At 47.6% G+C, this 27,705-nt stretch overlaps 1 protein-coding gene across 6 annotated transcripts in view; it reads right to left on the bottom strand.

Moving 5' to 3' along the window:
- The window catches only part of Foxn3 (forkhead box N3), a 369,915-nt gene that overhangs the window by 181,676 nt on the left and 160,534 nt on the right, over positions 1–27,705 (bottom strand). For 5 of the 6 annotated variants that reach the window (XM_040742642.1, XM_013112178.3, XM_021226213.2 and 2 more), the window contains one exon: positions 17,954–18,510. In XM_040742642.1, coding sequence (XP_040598576.1) covers positions 17,954–18,496 — 543 coding nt within the window. In that variant the 5' untranslated portion in view covers positions 18,497–18,510. Of the gene's footprint in view, positions 1–17,953; positions 18,511–22,132; positions 22,330–27,705 lie in introns of those variants that run through there. The other variant, XM_021226212.2, reaches the window with a different exon arrangement.

Below are 27,705 nucleotides of genomic sequence, written 5' to 3'. Positions count from 1 at the left end.
GGCATCCAATGGAGGGAAAGGGAAGGAGAGTGTCCAGGCTGAGGGATAGCATGTGCAGCCAGAAGTCAGTGCCTCTGGGGAGTCCTGATGAGAGCAGAAGGCGTGGAGGAGCTAAAAGACTAGGGAGAGAAGAGGGAAGCCAAGCTTCCTCCAAGTGCTGGGGGCAACAAGGGCACTGAGCAACAGAACAGCAAGAGGAGCATCCATCCGAAGACCTGTTTTGTTTTATTCTGATTTGAACAAAGCGATTGAGAATTGTGTTGTTGTTAAACAATCAGGTACGCTCTGACACTAAGATTTTGTAGGATAAACAGGAATGGAGCTAGGTGTTATGGTTGCTTTGGGGCTACATGTGTCTTTAAGTCCTCTTGTAATAGAGATGCAGGCTGACACAGTGACAGGATGTCTCGGATTTGCTGTAAAATAATCAACCATGGGGCTGAGGAGGGGTGGGAGAGTCAGATTAAAACCACACAGATTTATATTAATCCTTTACAGTACATCATTAAAATCTTACCTATTTAAAGTGGAAACCCCAAAGTTTCTCCTTGTTCTTCAGCATAACCATTTGAGGAGCTCCTAAAAAAATAGATCTCTAGAGCCAGGGAGTAGTTCAGTCACTCAAGTGTTCACTGCACAGACATGAGGACCCAAGTTCAGTTCCTTGGCACCCATGTTAAAAACAGGACATGGTGGCAAGGGCCTGCAATCCCTACATCAGAGAGGCAGAGACAAGAAGATCCCTGGGGCTCTCAAGTAAGCTCCAGTGGAAGGCTTGTCTCAAAACACAGGAGGGCAGTAATTGACAAAGACACCTGCAGTCAGCCTTTGGCCACCACTCCCACAAAAAACGCCTGATTCCCATACAACAGCTCCCGGAGTTCTCACTAGGTCCATGAAATCTGCCTTCCTGGTCATCTGAGACATACAAGACACTTCACTCCAGGCAACAGAGAGCAAAAGGGCTGTGTGCTGAACTGTCCTGGTGGCGCTGTGACCCGTGCAAGGGGAGATTCGAGAGTGCAGGTAGGTGATTGGAAGAGCAAGAGATGAGGGACAGTGTACTGGGGAGGGAAGGACGGAGAGTCACTCAGGAGGCAGAAGCAAAGGACTTTAATACGTGACCACTCAGGAGGCAGAAGCAAAGGACTTTAATAAGTGATCAGGGTGGGACTGAAGACAGCATCCAAGGTGACCCCAAAGTATCCTACAAGAAACCGGGCAGTCAATGCAGAAACCTCCATATTCTTAGAGCCCATCCCAAAAAACAAGAGGGTTACCGTCCCTGTACTCACCTACAATGTCAAAGAAAACCAAGCTCCCAAAACCAGACAGACAGTGGTACTGATGGGGTCTCATTCCACTGCTCCATAAACCACAGAAACAGCAGAGCGACCAAGACGCTAATGGATTCACACCAACGGTACAAACCCACCGTCAATCAAAACCAGAATTATTAAAGAAAAATAAGAACAAAACATGTAAAATAAGAAACTAGCTCCTGGAGACTTTTTCCTGGTTTGAATAGAAAACTGGTCCATACACTCAGCCCAGAATGTAATGTCTCCATCAAATCCCTTCCCTCAGGGCTCAGAGATCCTGTGGAGGAGGTGAAGAGAAGAGTGTCAAGAGCCAGACGGGATGGAGGACACTGAGGAAACAAGGCCCTCTAAATTGGCAGGGCTGGCACACATAGGAGCTCACTGAGGCTGAGACAGCACGTGCAGGGCCCGCATCCGTCTACACCAGATTGGGGGGGGGGCGGCGGCGCTAGAGCTGAAAGGAGATGTGGACACACCCCCATCCCTAACCCAAAACCATCTCCCATCGATGGCTGCTTGCAAACGAAAATTTGATTTCCTTCCAGAGAGTCTCGCTGGGGTAGGCTGCCTGTCATTAGCAGTTGGCCAACAGAAAACAAACTCAATGGCATCTTTGGGGGTTCCTTGTCTCCTAATGTCGGGACTTTCCTTCTTCTTTAAAAATTACCTTGTTTTATTTATATATTCTTTTCTTCTCTTTTTACTCTACAGGGCCTTTGTGTATGTATATATTGTGGCTTCCAGTGTGGTGTTTTTACGGGATGGATTCCTGAGTGTGTGAATGAGTGGGGATCTCTAATTTTTTTTTTACTCCTTCTCTTGTGCTCTCTTTTCCTTCTGTTTGTTTGCTCCGCCCCATTCTGATGTGTTAGTTCTTGTTTTATCCTATTATATTTTATATTATCCCTTGGAGGCCTGTTTGTTTTCTTATGAGAGATAGAAAAGGGGTGGATCCGATGGGAGAAGAGGTGGAGAGGAACTTGGGGAGTGGAGGCAGGAGAGGAGACTGATCAGGATGTGTTGTGTAGGAGAAAAACCCATTTCCAACTGAAGAAAAATAGACTACAAAAAAAAGAAAGAAGGAAAAAGACAAGGAATCTGGTCTATACTGGTTAACTCTAAGGGACAGCATTCCGTAGCAGCTGTGGTCTTTTCCTCCATGAATTTCTGGGCAATAGAAATTGTTGATGTAGAAGAGTCGGCTAAGGCACCAGAGGAATCACCATGATCTTACCCTGCACTCAAGAACAACTATGGACTCTCCACCCTACTGCCTTCAGGATGGAGACCCAGCTCCTCAGTGCATCATTCAAGAGGTCACAGAGCACCTTGGCCCCTTTCCCACAGGAGCCATCTGCCTCAAAACTGAGGATAAAGTCTCAGAAGGCAGCCCAGAGCCTGGCCAAGTCACTGATGCTCTCTGAGCCTCCAGTTCCCCGGTGTAAAAAGCCTGTACTAGCTAATTTACAGGTGCTAGGAAGCTGTGAGACCCTAAGTGCAAATGGCCCTCACCATTCCAAAGAGTCCCCAACAAACCCCTGTAGAAATTTCTGTTCCCAGTTTCACACTCAGTGTCATTTCCACCTCTATGCCCAAGCCAATGGTGATGGCCCGAGGGATATCTTCCTCCTGCCGCCATCCCCAGTACTGACCCTCAGTAGACAGAAGCTAACGCAGTCCTTTCTTCTCCTCAGGCCCTCCAGTGACACCACTATGCAGGATGGGCCAATGGCCAACCTCTTGGCAACCACCCACTGCGTTCCCGTCCGCTTTAATTTTCACCCAGTCTCGACGACTAGAGTTTTGTGAAATTTCTAAATCACCAGTCGCTGGCAGAGAATAATCAATCAATCACATTTCTACCCATTTTGAAAATAGTATGATGACATGGGTTGGTACACAGTGGTCAAGACAATTGCTCAATCTCTTGATCTGGGAGATCAGGACAACGTGTATTAGACAGCTGGCCCTTGTTCCAGCCTGGATCAGGGGCCCCGAGTTCCTAATTTCTCGGAGTCACTCAACCCCATGACTATAGGACCTCTGAGGGCAGCTGGCAGGAAGGAGGAGACACCAAAGAAAGCTGTGGTTGCTGGGGGACAGCCACGGCAGGTCTAGGGAGAGAAAAGTGAAAGCATTGTGGGCATGTGGCTTACTTTCCTTTCCAGTTGCTGTGATTAAACAATGAGAGGAAAGGGATTTTTTTTGAGGGGAGGGCAGTTACTTCATCTCACAATCCCAGGTCACAGGCCATCGTTACAGGGAATCCAGCGGCAGGAACCTGAAGTCACTGGTCACACCCATAGTCAAGAGCACAGAGAGAATGCTGAGTGAGTACTCAGGCAGCTTTCTCCTTTATATCTAAGCCCGGACCCCAAGACCAGGGAATGGTGCCACTCAGAGTGGGTAAATGTAATCAAGGCAATACACACAGACACATGCCCACAGGCAACCTGATCTAGACAGTCTATCACTGGAACTCTCTCCTGTCCGGCTGACCATTAAATCCAACCGTCAGTCTTGGGACAGTCCTAAAGTTCCCCGGTGTGCTAATATCCACCACCTACCTGCAAAAGCCCTGAGCACTAACGCCTCAAAAGTGAGTGTTTTGCTGTTACTTTGTTTTGGAAACAAGGTCTTACTTTGTAGCCCAGTCTAGCCCTGAACCTGACACCCTCCTGCTTTAGCCCCCAGACTTCAAGGATGACATTACAGATAGGTGTCACCATACCAGGCCTCACTCTACAGAGCCCCAGATAGGATGCCTTCCCAGCAGCGATCCTGAACCCACAGACCTGGCCCGGTTCTGCTCACAGAAACAGGGACAGGTATCAGAAAAACAAGTCTTGGTATCTGAAATGACAACAAGCATACCACACAAAGATGAGGGAGGGCACCTGCTCACTGCATACTGGGACTGGACCACTTATCACTTAGGTGGACACAGACATTCCAGTGCAGCAAGGCACGGGTGGGAGGGAGTTAGCAGATACTGAGAGCCACAGTGAAGAAGCCATGAGGCCAGACCACACCCCCGGAGGAAGGCAGTGTCCATGCGGTCACAGAGGGACAGAAACAGTTCCAGCCACAGAAGACCCGAGATGAGCTGTGCTGCTCTTGGGCTCTGGCCTGTTGGACTGATCATTACATCCTTGGAATAGACGTTCTTTTTACTTAAGCCAACCGAGGTGGCCTTCTTTTACTTGCAACCAAATATGTTCTGACTATAGCATTTTGTCAAAGCAAACAAAACCACTCCTCTAGGAAAACCTATAATCTATTTCAACTGACAGCAACTACTTTTGTCTGAATTCAGCAACTACCTTTGTCTGACTTATTACCACAGGAGTGTCCTTCCTCCGGAAGAGAAGAGAGCTGCAAGCTCCCTTAAAGCTAGGCTAGTATTTTACACCAGTAGGGCCAGACTGTGTAGCCCTTCATAATGTATTTGAACTAGTTTGGTCAGCTCACCCTCCACTCCAGGAAAGCAAGGGAGCCACCACATCAGTAACTCTGTTGCTAAGGCAACTGCTTACTTTCCATATCAACTGCAAACTCGTTGCTATGGCGACACGTATACAAGAAAAATCCTTCTCTGGCCAGGGACCAGATGGCAGGGAACTCACAGAAGTCTTGGGGTAGGGGACTTTGCTAAATGGGGTGCTAAATGGATGTGTGCTGGAGTGCATTTTCTCATCATATCGGAGATACAGGACTACTTCAAACACATTTAGAAGCTGCATCCCTACTGCAGAAAGCGAAGAGCTGAGACAGAGGTCTGACCTCTCTCTGGAAGAAAGGCAATCTAGGAATTCTCATTTCCATTACCTATACACTAATGAGTCCCTAACTTACACCTGTACTCCAGCTTCTCTCTGAGCTTCATGTTCTCATACCCATCAGGGAGGGAGGGAGGGAGGAAAGGAGAGAGAGGGAGGGGGAGAGGGAGAGGGAGATGGAGAGGGGGGAGGGGGAGAGAGAGAGAGAGAGAGAGAGAGAGAGAGAGAGAGAGAGAGAGAGAGAGAGAGAGAGAGAGAGAGAGAGAGAGAGAGAGAGAGAGAGAGAGAACTGGGCATTGTAGTATACACCTTTAATCCCAGCACTCAGGATGCTGAGGCAGGTGGATTTCTGTGAGTTGGAGATTAGCTAGGGCTCCATGGTAAGACTCTGTTCCTAACAACAAAACCCTATGTCAAACCAAACACTGTCAAATCCCTCCCCTACCTTCCTAACCAAATGTGTCCCTATACCTGAGCCTGCTCTTCAGTCAGAATAACTGTCACCGCTCAGAAGCCTCTAAAGGCTCGGTCCCTTTAAAGGTCCAGTTCTCCTGTTTCTAACGTGCTTCCTGAAGCCTTCTTGCTGCTCTTTGGGCATCCCCAGCTGTTGCCACCTCAGAGCCTTTGCAGCGTTGCATCCTGCTTGCCTGCCATCCAAGGCATGTCCAGTCAGTCCCTCGGAAAAGCCTCCCACCCTCACTCCTTCCTGCCCCATCCAACTGTGTTACCCTGTGACTGTCCTTACCGAATGAATCACTACCTGACACACAACCTGCCTGGCCCACAAGACGGAAGCAATGTTGAACATGTGCCTCCTCACCTCCGTGGACGGTCTAGGAGGTGTCCGACAGCCCGCAAGCAGGCATGGCCGTCGTGAACCATTGCTAAAATGAAGGGAGGCTACTCTCCTTTGCAAACACAAAGCCTAATTTTCGCTTTGCAAACTAAGTGTTCTTTAAGGTCTTTCAAAGCTTAGCTGCAAACACTATCTATTGCCTTCTATGACATCATCTACAGCTGATGCACTCGGCATCTCAGGACTTACACCAGCAGGGCTTAGGGGGCTCTAGATCCGGGCTCTGTGCCAGGCAGCCCGAAGTCAGCGCTCATGTGATTTGACCTTTCCTTCTAAAAACAGCATATACAAAGGTTCTGCTACCGGTGTCTTTCTAGCTAATGACATTAGTTAAATCACTTATAGGTCTTGTCCCCAGAGGAGGACAGCCACAGCCTTCCAAGAGACACTTCAAAGAGCCCCAGTAAGTGGAGGGGAACACTGGACTAGAGCCCCTAGGGTCCAGAGAAGACCCCTGCACACCCTAGGAGCTAGCTCTAAGGGGGAGAGATGCAAGAGCAGCCAGGAGTTCTGTCTGTATTTACTGCCTCCTGCTGAGTTCAAGGCTCAGGTACTCAAACAAGCCCAGGCGGGAGAGCGAGCTCAAAATCAAAGGCTTCACTCTGTTCTTGGAGCTGCCTGTAATCTCATGGTGCAGACCATCAAGTTATTATTAAAAGAACAACTTGAGGCACAGCTCCAGCTTCGACGATATACTTCCTTGCTTTCCTTCTTAGTCATCTTGGCACACGCACCATCTTCACCTCTATCAAGCTACTGCTTTTGAAGCTAATCAACGCAATTTAACCAGAATATCTTGAGGTAAATAAGATTCTAGTTAACGGGACCACTTTAAGGAAAGACTGGGTTGGCATCTTTAAGTTGCCCCTGCACCCGCACCCTCCTACTAGGTCCCCACTGTTACTTACAGAACCTTCTAGTCACTCTCTATCCTTTTATGCTGACACTGTCCCAACACAGCTCTTGTCCAGCAACGTGAGTCTCAGCATCCAGACCTTTGTGACAGAAGACCCCATATGGCTTAGGAATAGAATCAACATTTTATATGTGTTGGGGGGGGGGTCCCACTACATTTCCCAGCCTTCCTTGTAACTAAAAGAGACCATGTGAACGAAGCATATCCAATGAGATTAAAAAAAAAAAAAGGAACGGTATGGAAAAAGTCCCTGAAAACTGCTAATTCCACAGGACCTTCATCCCTGTGCTAGCTGGTGCCATCTTGGACCACGAAGACTTGAACAGAAACCAGCAACACACTAAAAATAACAGCAGGAGACTTACTTGTCCCAGTGACAGAGGGACACTTGGCTAGCTTGCATAAGTCAGTAGCATTTGCCTTTCTACAACAGCCATGCCTTAGCCTGTCCGTTCCTATCACGGGGCACACGAAGACTGGAGAGTTTCCTTCCTCCTGGAATATTAACTTGCCCATCATCATGTTTCATCACCCCCTAAGGCCTCGCTCTGCAGAGGAAAGCCTCACTGGCTGTCTTAGCATGGTGCCAATCAGGCACTGGTCCAGCATGCTTCTGGGACTACTGGTGGCTTGTACATTTTTATTCTACACTCCGTCTGTCTCCTTGGAATGTTAACGCCTTCAAGAATTGAACCTCACTTTTTCCTCGGACCTTCAACATCACCAAATAATTCTCCCAAAGAAGCTACTAAGTGTCGGGTACTAATGGCCTGTTATCATGAAAGCACAACTTGACTAAACGGTCTGAAACAGGCCAGTGTGGGAGGAAATATAAAGGACTGAGTGATCAAAATATTTATTATGCATGGAGAAAAATCCCAAATACATTAAAACTGGTGAAGCCAAGCTGTCCACAGTTGCATTGAATTAAGCATTACAGCAGCAGCACGCACTCCCTATTTTTGGCTTGGGGGCTTTTCTTTGTCTTAAGACTGGGTCTCATGTAGCCTAAGCTGTGTTAGAGTTCACCACACACCACAGGCTGTTCTCCTGCTACTGATCTTCCAGCCTGCATCTCCCAGGTACTGGGATTATGGGTGTGTACCAACTGTGCCTGGGCAACCTTTAAAGGACTTTAAAGTTTTCTGTTTCAAGCGTCAAAAGCAGTGGAATTTTCCAAGACGGCTACAACTGCCCACCATCTTGCCAGCATTTAAAAGCATTCAGATGAGCAGGACTTACATGACAGAGTGGAAAGTATGGGTGGGCATGGCAGGGCAACAGAGAAAGTGCAGCAGGGGCGAGGCCCTCAGGCTCCATCCCCAGCACCATGTGAAACATAAGAACATGGATTAATCTAAGCACTCATTACTTCTTCTGAAAGAAGCTAACCTCAGGCCTTTCAAGTATGCTGGTCTCCTATTATTTACTGCAGAGAACTATCCTGCAGCTAAAATGATTTCAAAGGCAAACCCCAAGGCGTTTTCAGCTTGCCTGGGAAGGTTCAGGAAAGTGATCTGTTGGCAGTGTGCTGAGGAGCCTTAGCTCTGAGAAAGCCTTGGTTCTCCACAGCTGGGAGTCAGGGATGCTGAGAGATACAGTGATGGGTTCTTCAGTCCAGAAGAAGCAAGTTTCCCAAGGGCCTTGCCAGACTCTACTAGAGGATACCAGAATCTTCCTGGGAAGTCACCGTGGGGCCTGCGGAACATGTATACATGGCCCATGAAGGGCCAGGAAAGCAATGATGGGAGAAGCAGGACCCAGATAAGTAAGGGGGTTGGAACACTGAAATGGTAAACCAAGGGCTTCTCCTGGAGAAGTTCCACTAGGTAAAGTGTTCTATTCTGTAGGTAGAGGTCATAGGGCCAGGGACCCCTGTAAGCAGCGCTCACCACTGTTGGTAGCTGGACAGGCAGCAGGCTTGGAAGTTGTAGAGACACTTACAATGAGCTTTGGACCCAGTTTCCCTGCTCCCTGACAACACAGAAGGGGGAGTATCAGTTTTGTCCCTCCTTAGGATTCAAAAGACCATTATGAAAAGATGGACTCGGTTGAGGCCCACTAAAGGAAAGCTACATCCTTCAGATCAAAAGAATAGAATGCTTCCTCTGTCCCTGGACTGAAATGTGTCGGTCTAAGCTGTCCCAAATACTACACGCTACATAAACTCCTTTAGGAGGTAATCCAACCAGGCCTATTCATCACCTGTACAGGAGACCACCAGAAGCTGATCCATCTGAGCACAGACTGAGGAGATGGGAAGACTAATTACTCCCTTGATGAGATAATGCGCATGTGCCCTGAAGCCCCTCCCCCAGCACAGGGGAGGACACACCTTCACGGCCAAGCCTGACTGCTGTCCAGAGTTGTAACTCAAGAAGCCCAACTTTTCTTTTTCCCTTTCTGTCTCTTCTTCAAAAACAGGTCAAAGTCCTAAACATTCTTTCCCTGAAAGTCTGGAGACTGTCACCCTTTCGCTCTCTTCCCCATGAAGATGCTTACTAACCTCACTGCTGAGCCTGCCTGCTTTCTTGGACCCTAACTCACAAGGCATGACTGTCATTTTTTTCTCCCACCCATCTCCAGCCTCCCAGCAGCAACTGCGATACACAACTCGCCTGCCCCGTTCTTGTCCTCTCAAACTCTGATAATTATTACCGTCCTTGAGTTTCCTTCTGAGTCGGTGTTTTTATTTTTTGAAGCCCTCACCCCCTAGGGATTGAGCCTAGGATTTCATGCATGCTGGTGGAGTGCTCTACCACTGAGCTACATGGCCCAATGGTTAAATATTTCACTCATGAGGCTAACAACCCACAAAAGGCCAACTCCCCTGTTGACTTTATATCTCTACAGACTTAGTTATGAACTTCAAAAAAGGAAAGCTGTGGCCTCTAAAGCTTACTGAAAAATGAATGAATGAATGAGCAAGCAAACAACTAACCTACTTGAGAGAGACAGCAGGTAGGCATGTGTCTCGCACAATGCAGAAGATAAAGAAGGAACAGGGAACAGATCAGCCAGGAAACGTGGCCAATAGGAGTACAGTGATTGGAGGGACCACAGAGGATGCTGGCCCAAAGACTCCATCAGAGGGTGGAGCACTGTCTTAGCAGTTAAGAGCACTGGCTACTCTTCTTGAAGACTTAGGTTTGATTCCAGCACCCTTACCACGGTCTGTAACTCAAGTTCCCAGGGATCCAGCAACTTCTTCTGACCTTCAGTACACCAGGCATGCACAGACACGAGTGCCAACAAAACACAACGCACATAAAATAATAGTACAGCTTTCTAATAGAAAGGAAGTAAAAAAAAATGATCCTGTGATATAGCTAGAAAGGAGTTATCAGCCTTGGAAACAAATGAAGAGAAATTCCTCCCTCATGTTCTGCTTGGATCTCACCTCCTGTTGCCCTGGGAACACCAGAAGGAAAAACATTGAAACTGCCCCTTCTACACCTCCGGGCTGAAAGAATGAACTACTACGCGCTTCCCCCCCCCCCCGGGGTGGAGACGTGACATTCCGATCTGCTCCGAAGATTAGAACATTATATAATATTATCTCCTCCAGTCCTCGTTTGCTTTCTATTGCTGTGATAAACACTAAGATCAAAGCAACTTGGGAGGGAGGGGCACAGTTTGACTAACAGGTCACAGTTCCTCATGGGGAAGGAACTGAAGCAGAGACAAGGAGACATGCTGCTCACTACCTGCTCCTCCTAGCTGCTCTCTTTGCTTTTTCATACACCCCAGGACCACCCCAGGTATGGCACTGACCACAGTAGGCTGGACCCTCACATCAATCAACAACCACGAAGATGCTCCCAAAGGCTTGCTAACAGCAGAATCTTAATGGAGACATTTTCTCAGCTGTCATACCCTCTTCACAGATAACTTTAGCTTGTGTCGAGTAGACAAAAGAAAAGTACCCAACACACCTAATCTGGCTAGACCTGTCAGTCACCAGGCCAGGACTCCCCTACTCCACCCCCACCCCCAGTGAAGCTGATCCATCTGAAGATATGCTAAGGCGATGGGAGGAATAATTACCCCTTTAATGAAATAATACTTATCCTTACTAGAAGTCTTCCCTCATACAGTGGCCCACAGTCTACCATGTGGCCTGCCTGCTTCTGAGTTCTAACTTTACCTTCTCCTCATCTTTTCTTTCAGATACTGACCACACTTTCCCGGCCTCTAGGCTTTCCCTGGCTCTTTCTCGGAAGCCCAGCCTCCCCTGAGTACCATCCTGATAAAAACTCAACAGGAAGATGAAGACTATCTAACAGTCTATTAGAAACTTAAAGGTCACTGCTGGACCACCTCTCCTCCTTCGCCGACAGCTCTGGAGCCCAAATCCTGAAACCCTACTGACGCAGACTTTAAAGAAAGGGAAAGTGTCACACTCTCCAAAAAGAATCCCAAAGCACCCTCAAAATGTGAAAAGAGGAAGCACCACAACCTCAGCTTCTAAAGATTTCAAGCACCACAGGAGGGTGGTGTGGGGGCACACGGCTTTAATCCTGGCACTAGGGAGGCAGAGATCTCAAGAGTTCACGGCCAAGGTCTAAATAAGAAGTTAGTTCCAAGCCAGGCAGAGGTACACAGTGAGACCCTGTCTCAAAAACATAAATCAATAGAAACAAAAAACATACGGCAGAGAGGAGCGTAGAGATAGGAAAGTTTTGGTCAGGGCCATTAAAGAAAGGCTATTCCTCCAGTGTGGCTAGATTTCACAGATTATTTCCCTATTTATTTGTTTATTATTATTTATTGTTTTAAATCTACTCTGTTACATGATTTTTTTTTTTTTGAGACAGGGTTTCTCTGTGAAACAGTCCTGGCTGTCCTGGAACTCACTCTATAGACCAGGCAAGCCTTGAACTCACTGAGATCCACCTGCCTCTGCCTCCCAAGTGCTGGGATTAAAGATGTGCACCACCATCACCTGGCACATGATTTTATATCAAAACAAAGGGATCTCACTTGATATGACTTCGTGAACTGCCTAAAAGATCCTTAGCCTACTATCTAGCAGCAGCATTCTGGTAAAGAACAAAGACACAGTGTTGTCCCTTAAAGAGTTAATCCAAAGGGGGATGGGAGAGATGACTCCAGAGAACAAATACTGCTCTTGCAAAGAGCTCGGTTACCAGCATCCTTATCGGATAACTCACAACTGTCTGTAACTCCAGCTCTGGAATCAGATGCCTGCACTAACACCTGCACATAAATACACACTCACACAGACATAATTAAAAACAGTATAGTCAGATGTGGTGACACATTTTCCAGGCCAGCCATGGCTAGACAGTAAGTAAAAGGGACACACCACACACACACACACACACACAGACACAGACACACACAGCTCTCAAATGGGCCTATCATCAATCACCTAGGAGGAAATGTCCTCCAGGAACACCATCAGCACCAGAAACTAAGAAATAGTATAGTCTACCTCAACCCCATAATACACCAGATTTCATAAAAGTCACAAGTACATCAAGCCTCTGATCGGTCTTGGAATAAAAAAAAGCATATTCGATTATTTTTCAAAGTGCACCATCGCCTATTTATTCAGCACAATGGTCTCTATGGCCACTGTCCACTCTCACTCCTATGTGATGGCACCTTTGGTCACTGTCCACTTTCGGCTCCTGCAGGTACCCACTTTACTCTGAAATAAATTCTGCCTATTTTCTATCCTACACTCGGCACATCCAATCTCAACTCAATAGAGAACTCACGGACCAGCAGTTGAGGAGTCCTGAGCAACAGTGGTACATTCACATGCCAAGATCTGCAGCAGATGGCTAGCTGGTAGGAAATAGCAGCCCCTCACAGGCACTGATGGGCCGTCACTGGCCCCAGAAGCATCTCTCACACCTCATCACATTTCTGCATATTCCAGGGGACATTAATGCTAAGGCATCAGGGCCAGGCTGTCCCCCAAAGATCACTGTAAGGAATGAAAGAGGAAAGAGACGAGGCAAGGCGAGGAAGGGCTGGGCTGTCTTCCACCTGAGGGATCACCAGTTAAACAGATACACTGACCAGTGTCATAAGAAATAGAGATGCTCTGGGTTCCAAAAGGAAGAGGGAATAAGAGGCCACTATGCATAAGGGAAACAGTCATAAGTGTTAGCTCACAGTGGTGAGTGCCTTTAATTCCAGCACTCAGGAAGCAGGGGCAGGCAGATTTCCATTTAAGGCCAACCTGGTCTACAGAGTAAGTTCCAGGATAGCCAGGGCTACACAGAGAAACCCTGTCTCAAAAATCCAAAAGCAAAACAAAAGAATCATATCCACCAGGAGGTGCTGGGAGGACAGAATAATCATGGGGGCAAGGACTAAAGGAGGATATGTATCTGTGCTTCCTATATAGCAGAAGGGCAGCTTAGGATATGTATCCATGCTTCCTATATAGGCAGAAGAGCAGCTTAGGATGTGTATCCATGCTTCCTATATGGGCAGAAGAGCAACTTAGGCCCCACCCCAGCACAGGGGTTTTGGAAGGCAAGAGTGCTGGAATGTAGGGAACATACCCTGAAAGCCAGCAGCCAAGAGGCAATATGCTTGGTGCAAAGCTGAACCTCTGCATCTACTGGGAAAGAGGATTTACTCCATCAAGAGTACACATACTGTATCTTTCCTGTTTACCCTCTATAGTTCTTTATGCTGAACCCCCAGAATTAATCAGGACTTTACCCACCTCCTACGCTATGGAATGACTGTTCCCTCTGGGCATAACATGGCCATGCCACTGTGACTGTGAGGACTTGTTTAGCATGTTCAATCTTTCCTGAAGATCAGAGTGCGGAGCAAGCCACTAGTTAGCCATAGACACCAGGCAGTGGTGGCACACACCTTTAATCCCAGTACTTGGGAGTCACATTAACCCCAGTACTAGGGAGGTGGAGACAGGAGTCACGTGGCTGGGTGGAGAGAGGAATATAAGGCGGGAGGAGACAGGAGCTCAGGGCATTCAGTCTGAGGATTCCTAGAGACAGCACTCAGTTTGAGGATTTGTAGTGACAGGATCGCCCCTTTGGTCTGAGAATTCAGTAGAGGTAAGAACTAGTGGCTGCTCTGCTTCTCTGATCTTAAAGCATTAACCCCTATATCTGACTCTGGGTTTTTATTATTGAAACCAATTAGAATTCTCACTACACAATCTGATGAAAGAAAGGGAGAAAATGGGGGCGGGACTTGAGCAAACAAAATCTCAAGAACCTCTCCCTAGACAAACACAGCATTCATCAGCACAGGATATGTTGTCAATGAATTCTGAGCCACTTCTAGTGGTTGTTTCTACACACAAGGAAACTGAGGTGCCAACATGCCCAGGTCCTGTCAACCACCAACACCAGAATCCGAGGCCTGCTGCCTACCTAGTCCCAGTTCAGCTATGCCATGCAGCCACCTCTACAGGCCAAAACTGTGTCGGGTTCAAAGCAGCCAGCCTCATATATAATAAGCACACTGTGTACTCTGTTTCCTTTATAAACCTTCTGGCGACAACAGTATTTTCTGTTAAAACAGCAAGAAGGGAAATAAATAAAAAGCACGAAAATAGAAACACACATACCTGCTCCATTCTAATCCGGTCTATAAAAATTAACTGCGTTTTTACTTCTCGTTTTCAAGTCCCCAGAGAAGTCGGCACATGCTAAATACAAGTCCTGAGACTTGTATCTAGAAGAAGGAGGGGGGAAAAAAAGAAAACATGATCCCAGACTTAAAAAAACAAAAATGACCTTGATTGATCTGAGCAAACACCCATTGATAACCTAGTAGGATGAAAGACAGCTATGGAAGTTCACAGAATAGGGAACATCTGACCTGTGTGAGTCAGGCTTGCTGGCAGCACCCTCCAAGCAAGCTAAGCAGACTCCAGGAGCACAGACCCTCCTCTACACACCGGGTTCCCACAGAAGGGGCCTGGAAGTCAGCAGACAATCTCAGGGGATGGGGGCAAATTCAAGGACACCACAAGGAGGCAGGCAGGATGTAAGACAGTCTGAAGACCAAGTGATGGGAGTCTTTGAAACAGAAGGGAAGGAGAGACGGCTGGTAGCAGATGCATTTAATGCCAGCACTCAGGAGGCAGAGGCAGGTGGATCCCTGAGTTCCAGGACAGCCAAGCCTACCCTGTCTCAACAAAACAAAACCAAACCAAAAAGTAACAGAAGGGAATGAAACAGTGGGAAACGAAGGGATGAGGTGCAATACATTCAATATCAAACAAATACTGGAACAAAACATCCCAGCCAGTGTAACCATGCATAAGCCATGTTGGGGTCCTAATTCAAACCTTGAACAATCTTGGATATTTGAATACCTGGCTTAGGTGACATTGGGAGTTTGGGCTGGGGGAATGAGACCTGGACCGGCATACTAGCACCGTGGCTATATAACAAACTACAGATTAGTCTCCTACACACTAGAGTATGTTGAAATAAAATGACTCACAATGTCAGTTTCCTTCAAAGTACTTCAGCAGTAGCAACAGCAACAAAAATGAATAAAACCAGACAATTCTCATTAAGCGCTAACTCTAGACATGGATCATGGGGTGACAGGAGCACAAATTCTTATTATTCTATCCACTTCTGCCAGCTAAAAACGACCATGATTAAACAACAACAACAAATTTAACCTGTCTTTTGAAGCACTTTGAGAGACAAAACAGAAGCGAAGCTGTATCTTTTCCTGGCTTAATCATGAGACAAGATTCTTGATGAAATCTGAGCACTTAGGGGAGGAAAAAAAAAAGTCCTGTAATCCCAACACTTGGGAGGTGGAGAGGCAAGAGGATCAGTTTAAGGTCACTCACAGCTAAGTATCAAGTTCAAGGCCAGCCTAGGCTACTTAAGATCCTGCCTCAAAACAAACAGACTGGCCAGCAAAAGACCCCACCCTGGCTCAGGGACCTTTCCTGTGATACCCAGGTACCTTGATGGCTCTCAGCTACCAACTTTCCCAACCCATCTCAGAACCAAATCTGCAGGGAGGAGCCTGGGAAAGGGTAACAGTTTGAAGTGCCACGGGTGACTGATGCAATCTCGCCGGTTCCTTCCTGCTCCAGGGGCCCAGCCAAACAGTTGTCCAGCAGGGTCTGTGTTCCAAGCCCTCAGGGACAAGGGTCACACAGGATTCCACATTCCCACTGCTATGCCAAGCTTAAAACTCTGTTCTCCAGTTTCAAAAACATATCAAAAAAATAAAAATAAATAAAAACAAACTCCACGCATCAAACATGCCTGGCTTCCATCCCCACCTTCATCCAACGTGCTTCTCACCGACATTTGGGTGTGTTTAGACATTTGTGTTGAGGTTGAACCTACTGCCAAAGTAAAACTCCCTGGGAAGAAAACAAGTGTATCTACAGAGCCCAAGGGACTCTCACTGGGCAATGTATCAGCAAGGATGCTTTCCCTTTTACTCAGCAAATCCAGGAGAAAACCCCCAGTAAACAGGCCAGGGCTAGGGCCCTGGCAGCAATGAGTATGCCTGACACTTGAACAGTCACCATACTTGGGTCTCTGGCTCACCCAAGGAAAGAGAAGAAAAGAGGAGGGGTGAAAAAAAACCAACTCACAACTGTACCTTTGTTTGAACAGCATCAAAACGCTGCGAACAAATTTTCAGGCACAAAACTGACTGGCATTTGATCAGAAACATGTCAATACAGGTCAGCACCTGGGCTAGGAAGCCAGAACTAAGCAATTTCGAAGATTACCAATCTCAAATCCTTCAAAACACTCCCTGTAACAGGTATCAGTGTTTGCCCATATCGACAGCCAATACCCCTGGAAAAACAGGACTCCCAGAATCCTGTGTGAGACTGGGGGTTGGGGGATGGTTGGTGGTGGAGGGGTTCAGTGGAACCTCCTGGTAAACCCTGCATACATACATCATCCAGTGCTCGGGAGCAGGGCAGGATGATGTATACATAATCTTTGCAAGTCTCACTGCACACTTGGTCCTGTTTAACATTTCAGACTGCGCACTAGCTAAATGACTTTTACGTGCAGCGGTGTTATGTCAAACATGGAGACACAGGCATGCTGTAACTTGCAGAGGGGATGACAGGCTAAGGGCCCTGTTCACCATTTCATCAGTGGCGTGCGGCTCTCAGGGCCTGGTGAGCACTCTCTTGTCCGCATTCTAAGCCTAGAATTGCTTGCCCAGGCTTTCCCTCTCAAGAAGTAACCTATACAGTGTTTAATGCCGCAGCCTGGTTCTTGGAAGGAAAGCAGTTTTTAAGTTTTTAAAATCTTAAAGCATGAAACAGAGTCAAGTCCTGGGACTCTTAGCCTGAGGAAAAGGAGAGACTGGATTCCCAAGGATAACAGATTTCACTACATAAGCAGCACCTTGATCATCACAGATACACATAAAGCTAAGGACCCAGAAAAGAAAGCGGCCCGTGGATGTAAACATGAGCACACATTATCAGTATTGTGACCAATGGCTCAGAAGTTACGAGTGCCCACAGTCTGCCCACAGCAGCAGACCCAAGTTCAGTTCCCAGGACCCAAAATGGACTCACGACCAACTGTTCATCGAGCTCTAAGTATTTTTTAGACACCTCTGGCCTCCAAAAGCACCTACACTTACGTACGTATATGTTCATAAACGCATACACACAAGCACACACACAAATTAAAAATTAATTAACAGCATTTTAAAACCATCTCTAATGGGAACCTAAACCTAACCCAGTACTTCATACTAGCAGAGTTTCTGTGTTGCCAAACACTTAAGTATCCACTGGATTTCAAAAGTCATCTGCACCTCCAGTCTGGTTGGTCTTAGAATAAATAAGTATATTCAAGTATCTGCCCAAAATGTACCATCTCCCATTTATTCCAGAATCCTAAGACGTTGCCATTTCCAATATTGAGAAAGAGTCCTTTTTAAAAGGAAGTTGTTCCTGACTATCTAACGCGTTAAATTATCCACTCATAACTATATCGGCATAGTGACTACGCATTCATTTTTAATGCTGAAAACTTTCAGATTAAAGCAAAAATAAATAAAATAAACTCAGTTCCACACGACACAAGCAACATACCTGGCTCCTCTCTTTGTCCACTTTCTTGAAACACTTATTCAATGACAAATTATGTCTCACTGAGTTTTTCCACCCAGTAGGTGCATTCGCGAAATACGGGAAATGTTCCAAGATCCAGTTGTAGATATCCTTCACTGGCAGGCGCTTGGTCGGAGAGTCCTCGATGGCCATAAATATGAGGCAGCTAAAAGAGTAAGGGGGCTTGCAGTTGGGGTTCTGCCTGGCATCATAGGGCATGTCCGAGTGGGCAGGGGATGGCGGAGTGTCATCGTCCAGGTCCTGGACGGGGCTGACACTCCTGAGGACCGACTCCCCAAAGCTCTTCAATAAATTCTTGCTCTCATGTAGCCAGTTCAGGTTGGTCAGCTCTTCATCTTCCATGGTCCCCTCCTCTAATCTTATGTCAGGCAGAGGGAAGTCGAGGTCATCATCTTCCTGGAGGGCCTTGGAGAAACCGCTGCCCCGGTAACAGTGACTCAATCCACTGGACACGCTGATTCCTGAGCTCTCGGGCTTCTTACTGGCAGGCATGACTGGACCCATTTACGTGAAGGCTCCTAGGAAGGACAGCAAAGAGAAGTGATGAACTAGAGAAACTCAGAACAGAAAAACGGCTCAGGTCCCACCTAACTCCCTCTCCCCCTAACTGGGTCTCACTTACAAGGTGATGGCATCACTAGACTCCTGCGTGGGAGCCACACAAGCCCACCGCACAGTTACACAAATAAGAGAAATGAGTCCAGTACGTCAGCAGCATGGTGACCCTGATGGACCTTAAACGGAACAAAACTGAAAACATAGGTGGAACTTTTGATGCGCAAATAAAACTATAGGTGGCTTCTCCTCGGATCTACAGTTGCTCCCTGTGATCAGAGGAGAACTTATTACTACTCGGTGTCTCTGATCTTCTATTATAATGCACACATATCCATAGCATGTAAATTTCCTTAAAGACTCGGGATAAGCACAACAAAATTAAGTGTAATATACAATTATTCTGACTTTGTATTACCGGTGTCATTGCTTATCCTTCTCAAAAAGAAAAAAATAAATGCCAGGTCTGAAGGTGCTCACGCAACTGTAATCCCAGCACACCTGTCGTTCTAGCATCCTGGAGGCTACGGCAGAAAGACTTGAGTGTTCAAGGCCAAGCTGGGCTACATGAGATCAAGTCTAGAAGACAAGAAGAAAGTGCTGACAAGACGGCTTAGCAGGTAAAGACACTTGGTGCTGAGCCTGATGGCTTGAGTTTAATCTCCTAGACCTACGTGATGCAGAGAGAATCACTCCAGCAATTTGTCCTCTGAGCTCCACATGCACGCTGTGGCCATCACACACTCCCATATACAGACATATATGTGTGCACATATGTGCATATGTGTCCACATACATGTGTGAGTATGTATGGGATAAATAAATGAAATCTTTCATTGTGAAGAAAAAATAATAAAGATGGGAGGGAAAACAAGAAGAGTTACTTCCAATCCCATAAAAGACCCACATAAGAGACTTGGAGGTAAAACTGTTACCAGAGGTCACTGATTTGATTGTTTGGTTTTATTCTGTCCCACAAAAAAAAAATCATAAGGAAAAACTGCAACTTTAATTACATTCGACAAGTGTAAACGAGAACAACAAGGAATTCTTCAGACTACAACTTGAGGAAATACATTCAATTTAAGGACATCACACCTAGAGAGAGAAAGCATGTAACCTCAGGCCCTACAAAAACAAATGGGAATGAAAGCTATGCCAATAAGTAGAACTAGGATCATTGAAGAAAATAAAATTGAGAGGGCAACTAGAAACTTCAAAACAGGAAGGCAAAATCAACAGAAATTGTAACAGATTGTCTCCCCCGACCATCAGTACCCTCTACTCTTATCGGTGACCTAGAACAGAGAGTAAAACACTGACAAGAAAATACAAGGACATAGCAGTGTCACAAATAGAAAAACCCCTACAGACACAACCCTCTGGTACACAAGATAAAAAGGACAATGGGTCTTTTACTTGATGTGTGCAGAGCTGAAACTCACACTTAGTCTAAGAACATCTCTATTTTAGCTCAGTGAGGAGCTAAAGCAATGCACCTAGAAGAATTAATACGCTGGAGGTAAACAAATGGTCATTCCAAGCCTCTAAATACCCATGAACACAGCATTTAAAATGAGCACTGTTTCAGCACAGGAAGTTCTAGAATTCGATTCTAGAAAGCATGATGCAGAGCTCCAAACAACCAGGCAAGGTGCCAGCATGCTGATGCACTTTCCCACCAGGTGGACCGAGGTGCAAGGGGCACATCTTGCAAGAGAAGAAAATCTCCACAGGGCCTCACAGCCCACCTCAGGCAGGGCAGTCAAGGGGCATCGAGCTATCCAAGGAAATCTGTCTGTGTCAAACAAGGGAGCTAAGCTATGTTTTAGAAAAAAAAATGGTAGCTCGTATCTCCAGGATTGGGGATATTACTGAATGCAGCCTTATACTGCTTTTAACTTTCTTATGAAGAAATCAGGGCTAGTTTGTCTCAAAGTTTCCTTGGATCCCCCTAGGAAAGGCTCTAGCTGTCAGCATATCCACACAAAAGAGAACTACCCAGCCAGTGAAGTCAACTTTATCCCCAAATGAAAGTTTTATGTCTCCTGAGCTTCCAAACAGGAAATTTATATCATGGCTGACAGTAAAGTAATTTAATTGCACTGTTGCTATGACAACATACTGCTCTCTTTCTTTTTAATTTGCTTATTTGTCAGCAGCTTCCCAAAGGAACTAACATGCTATTCTCCATGTTTTCTTTTGTTTTCAACAAACACTGCCAGCAACGTGGTCCTATAAATGCCAATGCCAAGAAGAGGTGGTCTGAAGGGTCCCTAACCCTGGATTATTTCCCCAAACTCTCCATTAACTGCATTCCATTCCCCATAAATCCCGCTCTTCGTAACAGTATGGAAGGCTCCTGACCACGGACTGTACTTCTATGTTACAACAAAACAATCCCCAGCCCAGAAACCACAGCTGAGGAGTTTTCCATTATTATGCCCTAACTACAAAATTTTCCAAATCTCTTCTCCCTTCTTTTTCTTCTCTTAGAGACGTGGAGGACAGTGTCAGCCTACAGTCAAGCAAACATTTTTAATCTGCCAATAACGTTTGCTTTGAATAGTTTATCTACCCGTGACCGCCTTAAAAATCTCAAGTTATGGGTTTCGTCTCACACACCCTCATATTTTTTATGACTTCCTGTGTTTTATCTTCCTTTCTTTCAACGCAGAAAAATGGGAGCAGGGAAGCTTACTCTTTTTTTGCTAATAGCAGAAGTCTCCAAATAACTGACAATGCCATTATGGCCAAGGTCTGAAGAGATGTTAGTGGTGAACTTTTTAAAAAGTTGAGAAATCTTCCTCAACCAAAGCTGGGCAGTCTCGAGTTTGGGGGACCGGGAACCTCCCCCTCCTTGCGCGCGCACACACGCACGCGCTCCACTCCCTTTTACTGTACTTGTCAAAAACATTTCAAGGGGACCAACGGGTGCAGCGATTGGCTGCGGCCCGCGTCAATCAGCGGCGTTGCCAGGCAACAAGAAAACTGCTCTTCACGGCGTACACAGGGCAATTGGGAGCTCGCATACCTTCACTGCCGGTCAGATGTCATAAACCTTTTATTGGCCGCAGCGTGGCGAGCCTAAAAACAAATCAATAAGTGCCCACCGCCCCCCCAACTCACGGGGGCCCCAGAAAGACTTGCAGACTTGCAAAGAATCGGGGTGCAGAGGAGTAGGGCCCCGCGGGTCTCGGGATGCTCGCGGCCGGTGCTGAGCGTGCTCGGTTAGGGAGGGGATCTTTGTTAGGCGCCCTGTTCGCGGTCTTGGGGTCTCCAGTTGATCTGCACCCTCTGGCCGACCCGGATTGCTAGGGAAGCCTGCTCCGCAGACAATACCAACTCTGTCGCTCTCCGAGTCTGTAGGGAAACCGAGGCATGCGAAGCAGCCAGCTCGTCGGGGCAGGAAACTCCTAGCCGGGCAACTTCCAGGCTCAGGGCTGGGGGGTTCCCCCACTTCGGGACCCGCTTGGCCCGCACCCCGCACGGTGAGCCCAGTCCTGACCGCTGCGGGCCACCACGACGGCTCTCCAGCGAGGACCCCAGCCTGGGTGGCGCGGGAGGGCGCGGGCACGGACTCACCTGGCCAAGCGCGGCGCGGGGCCGCCGCTGCCTTCAGTGCAGCCGACAAAGTTTCGCGGGCGCCCAGCGGGCATCGCTCGGGGCCCCGCTGAGGACGCTCGAACCCTGGGCGGGCGGCGGGGGGCAGCCGCGGATGCGGACGGCAGGGGTGCGGGGGGCGGCGCGGCATGGGCCCCGAGCGAGCGTCCGCGGGCGCCGCGTCCTCCCGCCGGCCCCGCCGCTCTCCACGCCCCGTCCCGCCTCCCGCTCGCCTCCGCTGCGGCGCGTCGGGGCCGGGGCGCGCCGAGCGGCGAGAAATTGTTTCCACTGCAAACAAAAAAAGGCGACACATGACCAGGCAGGAGGAGGGGAAGCGCGGGGAGGGAGGGAGGGGCGGAGAGAGCGGGAGAGACGGAAAACGTGGGCCGGGCGACCCCGGGCTGCGGCGCGGGCCCTTAGGGAGGCCCTTTGGCCACACTGGGCCCCTGGGCTCCTCTGCAGCACCCGGGGACCCAGGGGAGTCGGGCAGGTGGCGCGTGGCTGGCCCCCTCCCCTGCTTCGGGCCACAAGAGCGGTGCTGCGCAGCTGGCAACGTGTCGCCGCAGCGCTTTTACCCCGGCCGCCTGCCTTACAAGGCTCGAAAGTAAAAATAAAAAGAATTACGACGCGAGCGAGCGAGGCTTCTGAGGGTGAGGAGAGATGATTCCACTTCTCTCCAACTACTACTGCAGCACTCTCGAGGCGGGTCAGGTCCTCCTCCACCATGCACCTCCTGCCGGAGACGAAAAACTGATCCCCAGCCTCTAGCTTAGGTTGTCTTGGCTGTGGAGGACGGGAGGATGGCCGCCACCACGGAGGGAGAGGTGCACCCCAACTGCAACATCAATGGGTTCTCCCCGATGGGCTGCGTTAAGAGCCCCATCCGGCTTCTACATCTGGAAGGAAAGCAAGTCTCCCCTCCTTCACGTTTTTGATCGTCATAAATTAAAAGGATAATTTGCAAACACCCCTAGCCCTGGGAATGGCACAGCCACTTCTCCCAGTCTCCAGGCACCTCCAGAGAATGGCCACCCACTGCTAAAGGCGCACCAGCCCACAGCCTTTGGAGAGAGGATGAAAGCAGAGTCCAACAGGACACCCTGCTGGTGACATAAATAAAAATAGGATTTCGCACCACTCCCAGGTAGCTAGGCGAGCAGGTTCTACAAAGAGAAGCCCAAAGCCATCCTCCCACGCCCACCTCAAAAGTGGACAGCTATGAAGAGCAATCTGTGTGATCTGGGCTACAAACAGTAACTTTTAACCTAGCCAGACCAGGGACAGGAAGGGAGAGAGGTGAGAGAAATAATACCACATGCTTCTGAGAAGTTTTTGTTTAAAAAAATAAAAATAAGAAAACCCAAACAATTTGAGATGCAATCCCCCACTTAACTAAACTTCAGGACTGGGTAGGTGGCAGGTTCAGACTCACTGACACTACTTGCCAGCAACTACAAGACTCAGAGAAGCATGCCCAAGGTAGCCTGAGGTCATCCAGCCCCGCCTCCATGTTATTGAGCACATAATGTGACTAAGCAGAAGGTACCCTGTGGCAGACATATTAGATCATCTCTGGAGTCCCACACCAGCCATTCTAAGGACCAGCAATAGTAACCACAGGCAGGACAAGAAAAGGTCAGTCACCTGTGGCTCGGCTACAGCAGGTCCTAGATCACTTGACAGGGTTTAATCTCCACCAGAGGAATCAGGTTCGAACTGGCCTTAGGGAAGTTGTACTCTTCAGGCTCATCAGCTGCTGCTAGCCCTCCCAACCCCTCCCACACTCTAGCTAGGCATCTCTACATTAAGTGGGCATAGCACATCATTTTCTCCCCATCCCTTCTTCCTATATCCAAAAAGCGGGATGTGAGCCCAAGGAGACTATGTCCAAACCATGTCATGCTTAAAACTCGGTGCCAACTGTTAGCCTCCTGGTGTGTGAGCTGGTCATAGCAAATGCACAAAAATGTAAACAAACATAACTAGTTTAGGCTCTAAGAAGCCATCAATGGAGGGTGGAGCACAGTGAGTGAAGCAAGCTGCCTCTAATGAGCCTGCCTTGCCTTTCCTTTCCCTCTGAGGGGTTTGTTTGTTTGTTTGTTTGGTATCTTATATTCATAAACCTGAGTCATCTGGAGAAATTTATGAGAACCACCTGGGAAGTGACTCATAAGCCCTAACGTCCTTAGATGGTGTCCTACAAGTTCTAATTCAGGCGCAAGACAAAAGGCACAACAAACAGATTCATCGAGTATGACTTATTTGGGGGGGGAGGGTCATTTTTTCGAGACAGTTTCTCTGTGTAGCCCTGGTTGTCCTGGAACTCACTCTGTAGACCAGGCTGACCTCGAATTCACAGACACCTGCCTGACTCTACCTCCCAAGTGCTGAGATTAAAGGTGTGGGCCACCACCGACCAGCAAATTTTATTTATTTATGTATTTCTATATATGAGTGTTCTGTCTGCACGTGTGCCTGCATGCCAGAAGAGGCTATTGCATTCCATTATAGATGGTTGTGAGTCACTCTGTGATTTTTGAGAATTGAACTCAAGACCTCTGGAAGAGCAGCCAGTGCCCTTAACCACTGAGCCATCTCTCCAGCCCCATAACTTGATTTCTTAATTTCTCTTTTCCCTTACAAATGTGCTAAGAGATGTCAGGTGGTGCTATCCAAAAGAGAGTAGTTCAGGGGCCACAGGTCTGCCTGCTGTTGGTGGAAAATGGACCCAACCAGACCTTTGCTATAAGCCAGAGAGAACTTAGTGTGCCCTGTTCCAACTAAGATTCCACAGAACCCTGACTCTGGGACATGTATCCTTGACAATAGTATGCGGGGACCAAATTCCTGTAGGAGTAGCCTCATGCTCATATTTCCTCCATGTATCTTCCAAATATACCCTGATATCTTGGGTGCCAAGAAATCTCAGGCAAGCCAGATAATTTAAACTATTGTTTCATATAGCTACTTGACAGCAGAATCCTGTCACTGTGGCCCTCAGTTCCTCCTTCACAGTTCCTAATAGAATAGCTGTCAGTGTCCCTCAAAGCAGTGCCAACCAAGTCGATACAAGGGACACCTTGCTGTATGTGGGTTTCAAAGACCTGAGGCAGCCTGGAAAGATGGCCCTCTCTTCCAGCATATGGGCAACTGATTCTAGTAAAAAGCACATTTAAAGGGGAGCCCAGGGCAGGCTGTGCAGCTTGCTACATGGAATTGGGGGGGAGGGAGCATCAGGCAATTTCCCTTTCTTCTCCCTCCCTCCCTCTGGTACAAGGTATTTCTTGTTTCTCTCCAGTATAGCTACTCCCTGCGAGTTGGCTTGCTTAAGAATGCACACAGCTGCCCAGTGAGCGTTCTTGAAGCCTTGTGGTTTCTAGCACCTACCACCTGCAGACCATCTAAGAATTCTGTTATCCAGTTAAAATTCCTGGGGAAATCATCTTGACTGAGTCATTCGTCCCTCTGTCCTTCTGCCCCCCCCCCGCAAAGCATGTGATAGATCTGATACAACAGGTTTGGGGAGAAGAAGGCAGGTAACTTTGTAAGAGGAGTTTGACCTGCTGAAATGGAGGAGTGCCCTACACCTGACTTGTTTGCCTGGAGAAGTCCTTAAAAACTACCTGGGAAGCCACTCCTTAAAAAAAAAAAATCCCAGGATCCTTAGACAGATGGGCTTCTAGCATATACATCAAGAAAGGCCCCAGCCAGGCGTTGGTGGCGCGTGCCTATAATCCCAGCACTGAGGAGGCAGAGGCAAGCAGATCTCTGTGAGTTCAAGACCAGCCTGGTCTATAGAGTGAGTTCCAGGACAGCCTCCAAAGCCACAGAGAAATCCTGTCTTGAAAAAAAAAAAAAAAAAAAAAAGGAAGCCCCCATGCAAGCCTGGAGGTGGTGGTGCATGCCTTTAATCCCAGCACTGTGGAGGCAAGCCAGGGCTACACAGAGAGACCCTGCCTAAAAAAACGAAAAAGAAAACAGCCCCCATGGAATGACTGCACAGACAAGCGGACAACCTCTACTCCAGGCAGGAGTCGTAAAAGGTGCAAACAGATTTATGGAGTATGGTTTGATTGTATTCAAAATGCCCTTGTTTGTCGAACAAATATTTACCGAACACTGGTTTAGGTGCCAGGGGGCCAAAGTCTTGTTCCTGCAGGGTTTACGTATTAAGAAATAGGTGTGGAAGCATCATAACAAAGCTCATGGAATACCAGTGTGTTTCTCTCACACTCTGCCCTCAGAGCAAGGGAAGGGCCTGGGGATTTTACAACCCAGAAGATCCCTCTCAGAGAAATGGGATTCAAAAAGATGAATGGGATGTTGGATAGCTACAACATGAATTTTTGGAGGGGGGGAAGAAAACAGAAAACCAAAAGCTGGCAGAACAGCTCAGAAATCATTGTGACCATTCACACAAAAGGCAGCTCGGGGGCTGAGAGTGTAGCTCAGTGTTGCAGCACACGTTAGTTAATATATGTACATACAGCCCTGGGTTCCATCCTCAGCCCCCAAAACAAACAAAGGGAGTGAAGACAACTTTGTAAAAATACATTTTACAAATTTAGGAAGAGGGGTGGAGAGATGGCTCAGCCGTTAGGAGGAGCACTTGATGCTCTTGCAGAAGACTTGGGTTCAGTTCCTAGCACCTGATCAGGCAGCACACAACTGCCTGTAATTCTAGTTCCAGGAGATCCAGTACCCTCTGCTGCTGGCCTCCATGCATATACTCAAACACACACACACACACACACACACACACACACGAAGTGAATAAATCTTTTTTGGTTTTGTTTTGTTTTGTTTTGTCCTGGAACTCGCTCTGTAGACCAGGCTGACCTGGAACTCACAGAAATCTGCCTGCCTCTGTCTCCCGAGTGCTAGGAATAAAGGCATGTGCCACCAACACCTGGCAAAAGTTGTTTCGTTTTGTTTTGTTTTAATTAGGGGGAAAATATTAAGTTAGTGGTTTCCTCTGAGAACAAGTTATTTGGAGTTTCGTGCTTCTTTTACACTTGCATTTTCTGTTTTCTAGAAGGAGTACCCTTACATTTGGAGTGTTCCATGCCTCCTATCAGAGCAGCGCTCCTGGTATTCAACTGTGCATCAGAATTACCTAGAGGGCGGATTTAAATGCTGCCAACTGTTTCCCCACACCCATAATTTCTGGTTCCAGAGGTCTAGGCTAGACCTGAGATTTTGTATACCTAAAAAGCACTGCAGGCCTAAGAACCATTCTTTTAGAACTGCATTATGAGACTCACTGAATTCCACAAGAATCCCTAAGACTGGGGGGGCGACACATATAAAAGTCACCAAAAGACCAGGAAGGTTTGTATGAGGAGGAGGGCACTGGTAAAGACAACCCCTTAGTCATGTCTTGGTCATAACACGAGTGCACTGTTTATGATTGTCAAAAAGAAAAAAGAAGCCCACTTTTCCTCTTGTGTAGAGAAGGGAGACCCTCGGCTGGATGGCCTGGAAGTTCCTAGGTGAAGCGTTAGACTTGGTCAGCATTTGTCGTCTTCTGTGCATTCCCTCATGTGTTTACCAGG

Source organism: Mesocricetus auratus, unplaced genomic scaffold, assembly GCF_017639785.1.
Source record: "Mesocricetus auratus isolate SY011 unplaced genomic scaffold, BCM_Maur_2.0 Super-Scaffold_15014, whole genome shotgun sequence".
Taxonomy (NCBI): Eukaryota; Metazoa; Chordata; class Mammalia; order Rodentia; family Cricetidae; genus Mesocricetus; species Mesocricetus auratus.
Note: the sequence above shows the minus strand (reverse complement) of the source record. Positions and strands in the feature narration are given on the sequence as shown.